Source organism: Microtus ochrogaster, chromosome 2 (assembly GCF_000317375.1).
Source record: "Microtus ochrogaster isolate Prairie Vole_2 chromosome 2, MicOch1.0, whole genome shotgun sequence".
Lineage (NCBI taxonomy): Eukaryota > Metazoa > Chordata > Mammalia > Rodentia > Cricetidae > Microtus > Microtus ochrogaster.
In genome coordinates, this window is record NC_022010.1 from 67,650,611 (window position 1) to 67,653,507 (window position 2,897).

Genomic DNA, 2,897 nt, shown 5'->3' on the forward strand with positions numbered 1-2,897 from the left:
ATTTAGTCTCACCAAAGTAGATATTTTTACCTTCAAAATATCAAATGTAGCTATTTATAGTATTTAATAATTTATCTCAACTTCAGTACTACATGCTATGCAACTATTCCTTAAAAATATTATTTTTTAATGGCAAAACAATCAAGGAAGTAGCAACTTGTACATGGTGATTATATAAATTTAAAGATTTATTTTTCTCTCATAATTTCAGATTTATGTGAAAAGCTTTTACTTCAGTATCTCCTTGAGAATAATGCAAAACCAGAGCATTGTCAGTGAGTTCATACTCCTCGGGCTTTCACAGAATGCAGAAGTTGAGAAAATACTGTTTGTTGTATTTTTGATGATCTACCTTGCAACTCTTTGGGGCAACATGATAATTGTGGTGACCATCATCTACAGCCCTGCACTGCTTCTTTCCCCCATGTACTTCTTCCTGATATTCCTGTCCTTATTGGATGCATGCACTTCTTCTACTGTCACACCCAAGATGATTGTAGACTTCTTCTATGAGACAAAGACTATTTCCTTTGAATGTTGCATGACACAATTGTTTGCTTTCCACTTCTTCACTGGGGTAGAGGTAATTGTCCTGTCAGCCATGGCCTATGACCGTTATGTGGCCATTTGCAAGCCCTTACACTACTCTTCCATTATGACCCGAAGGCTCTGTGGTATTTTGGTGACAATATCCTGGACTGGAGGCTTCTTGCATTCTATCATACAAGTTACTTTCACTTTGCAACTGCCATTCTGTGGGCCTAATGTCATTGATCACTACATGTGTGACTTGTTCCCATTACTGAAGCTTGCCTGTACTGACACACATATATTTGTCATTTTGGTGTTTGCTAACAGTGGGTCTATCTGCATCATAATCTTCTCTATTCTGCTTGTCTCCTATGGTGTCATATTGTACTCTCTGAGAGCCCACAGCTCTGAAGGGAGACTGAAAGCTCTCTCTACCTGTGGATCCCACATTACTGTTGTGATTTTGTTCTTTGTGTCATGCATATTAATATATGCACGACCTACATCAGCTTTCTCCTCTGAAAAAAACGTATTTTTATTTGCCACCATCTTGACACCACTTCTGAATCCTATGGTGTACACTTTCAGGAATAAGGAAATGAAGAATGCTATACAGAAAATGTGTAAGAGATTTATAGCAGTTTCTCATGACAATTAAATTATTATACTTCCAGTGCTTTGGAGACAGTGTTTAGGTAATACCAATGCAGTGAAAACTTAGGATATTTTTTACTGATGTTCAGCACCCATGTCAAAAGTCAGGCATGGTAGTATACTTTCAATGAAGTACTGGTGTTGTAAAGTATTACCAAAACTAGTGAATTCAAGGTTCAGTAGAGAGCTTGTCTTAAGGATATAAGGTAGAAAACAATAAATGGACAGAGTCAGTGTCTTCCTTTGTCTCAACATGCATGTGGACAGGTGCATAGAACATCCCCTTCTCATTTGCATATACACATGCACACTATTCACATAGGTATACATACACAAATAGATAATTACAGTTAGAAAACTAAGTTAAAAAATATCAAGAAGTCAGGGTTGGGGATTTAGCTCAGTGGTAGAGTGCTTGCCTAGTAAGTACATAGCCCTGGGATCAGTCCTAAGCTAAAAAAAAAAAAGTAAAAGAAAAAAAGAAAGAAAAAGAGAAAATAAAAAATATCAAGAAGTCACTGTGTATTAGGAAAAGTAATTTATCAGTCATTATTTTTAAAAGATGGCATCATTTTTTATAGAATGCATTAACACTGGTATGAGAAAACTGTGTTTCTAAGATCACACTTTCACTATAAATTGACTAATTAGCATTGACATATGAAAATTTGTGGAAACACAGAACTGACTTAGAGTACAGGCTCCTCCTGGGACAGATGAGATGAAGTTGGGAAATGACTACTTGGCAGACCAAGCATAAATGGAAGCATACTTTCTCTGCTCATTTCCCAAAGTTCTTTCAGAATTTGTACCTTTGATAACAATGTGGCTTTTGAGGTCAGTTCTTCAGGCTTCACCAGATATAGATTAATAAAGTGCTTTGCTTCTTTATACTTTTTATTTTGTATTGAGACATTGTTTCATGCAGGGTGAGGTAAGAGTATCTCATGGTCATCTATGTGGGTAAGGGGGGTGTTTGAGAGTTGAGGTAATGATTTTTAGTCTGTATAAAAAGCCATGCAAAATAAAGCTTATTAAAAAAATAAAATAAAAAAATAAAGCGTATTATGCAGTTGTTCATACTCTCCATCCCCTGTGTCCTGCTCGAAACCCTTGCCCAGGAACTCCAACACACTAGATGTTGACAAAAATGGAAACTAATTTAACTTTATTCTTTCAAAAAAAACCATTTATAGTTAATGAAAGCTTGCCTGGGTATAGTAGTCTGGGCTTGAAACAGTGATTTTTCAAACACTTGGAATGGGTAAATTTGTCTTACTAAATTAGTGTGTATTTTGAGAAGAAACATATGTGAATGCTCCAAGAGAAAATGGGTTCCTATAAGAGATGATGAGACCTCAGAACCTAGAAATGCATAGGCTCATGGCTAAAGCCTAAAGTCCAAGTTTTGCTGGATCATTTGAACACATTTTAAAACTGGGACTATTAATGCCTGGAGGAAACTGAGTCAGGTGCTGAATTTCTAAAATGACCAGACAATTAGACTTTCTAAGGATTGATGTGGGTACCCCTCTTTTTTATGATTTATTTAACTTTATTTTATGTGCATTGGTGTGAAGATATCAGATTACCTGGAAGTGTATTTTCAGACAGTTGTGAGCTGCCACGTGAGTGCTGGGAATTGAACCCAGTTCCTCTGGAAGAGCAGTCAGTGCTCTTAACCGCTGAGCCATCTCATCTCCAGCCCCATG

General features: G+C 36.6%; 1 protein-coding gene across 1 annotated transcript; it reads left to right on the forward strand.

Annotated features, from left to right (window-relative positions):
• The first annotated feature begins 223 nt into the window (after positions 1 to 223).
• Positions 224 to 1,189, forward strand: LOC101982055 (olfactory receptor 4C15-like). Its single transcript, XM_005345097.2, has one exon. It carries the CDS (start codon positions 254 to 256, stop codon positions 1,187 to 1,189), a length of 936 nt encoding a protein of 311 aa, XP_005345154.1. The 5' UTR covers positions 224 to 253.
• Positions 1,190 to 2,897: the final 1,708 nt, after the last annotated feature.

Coding starts and splice junctions, on each gene's coding strand:
- LOC101982055 (XM_005345097.2), top strand. CDS start 254: ATGCAAAACCAGAGCATTGTCAGTGAGTTCATACTCCTCGGGCTTTCA.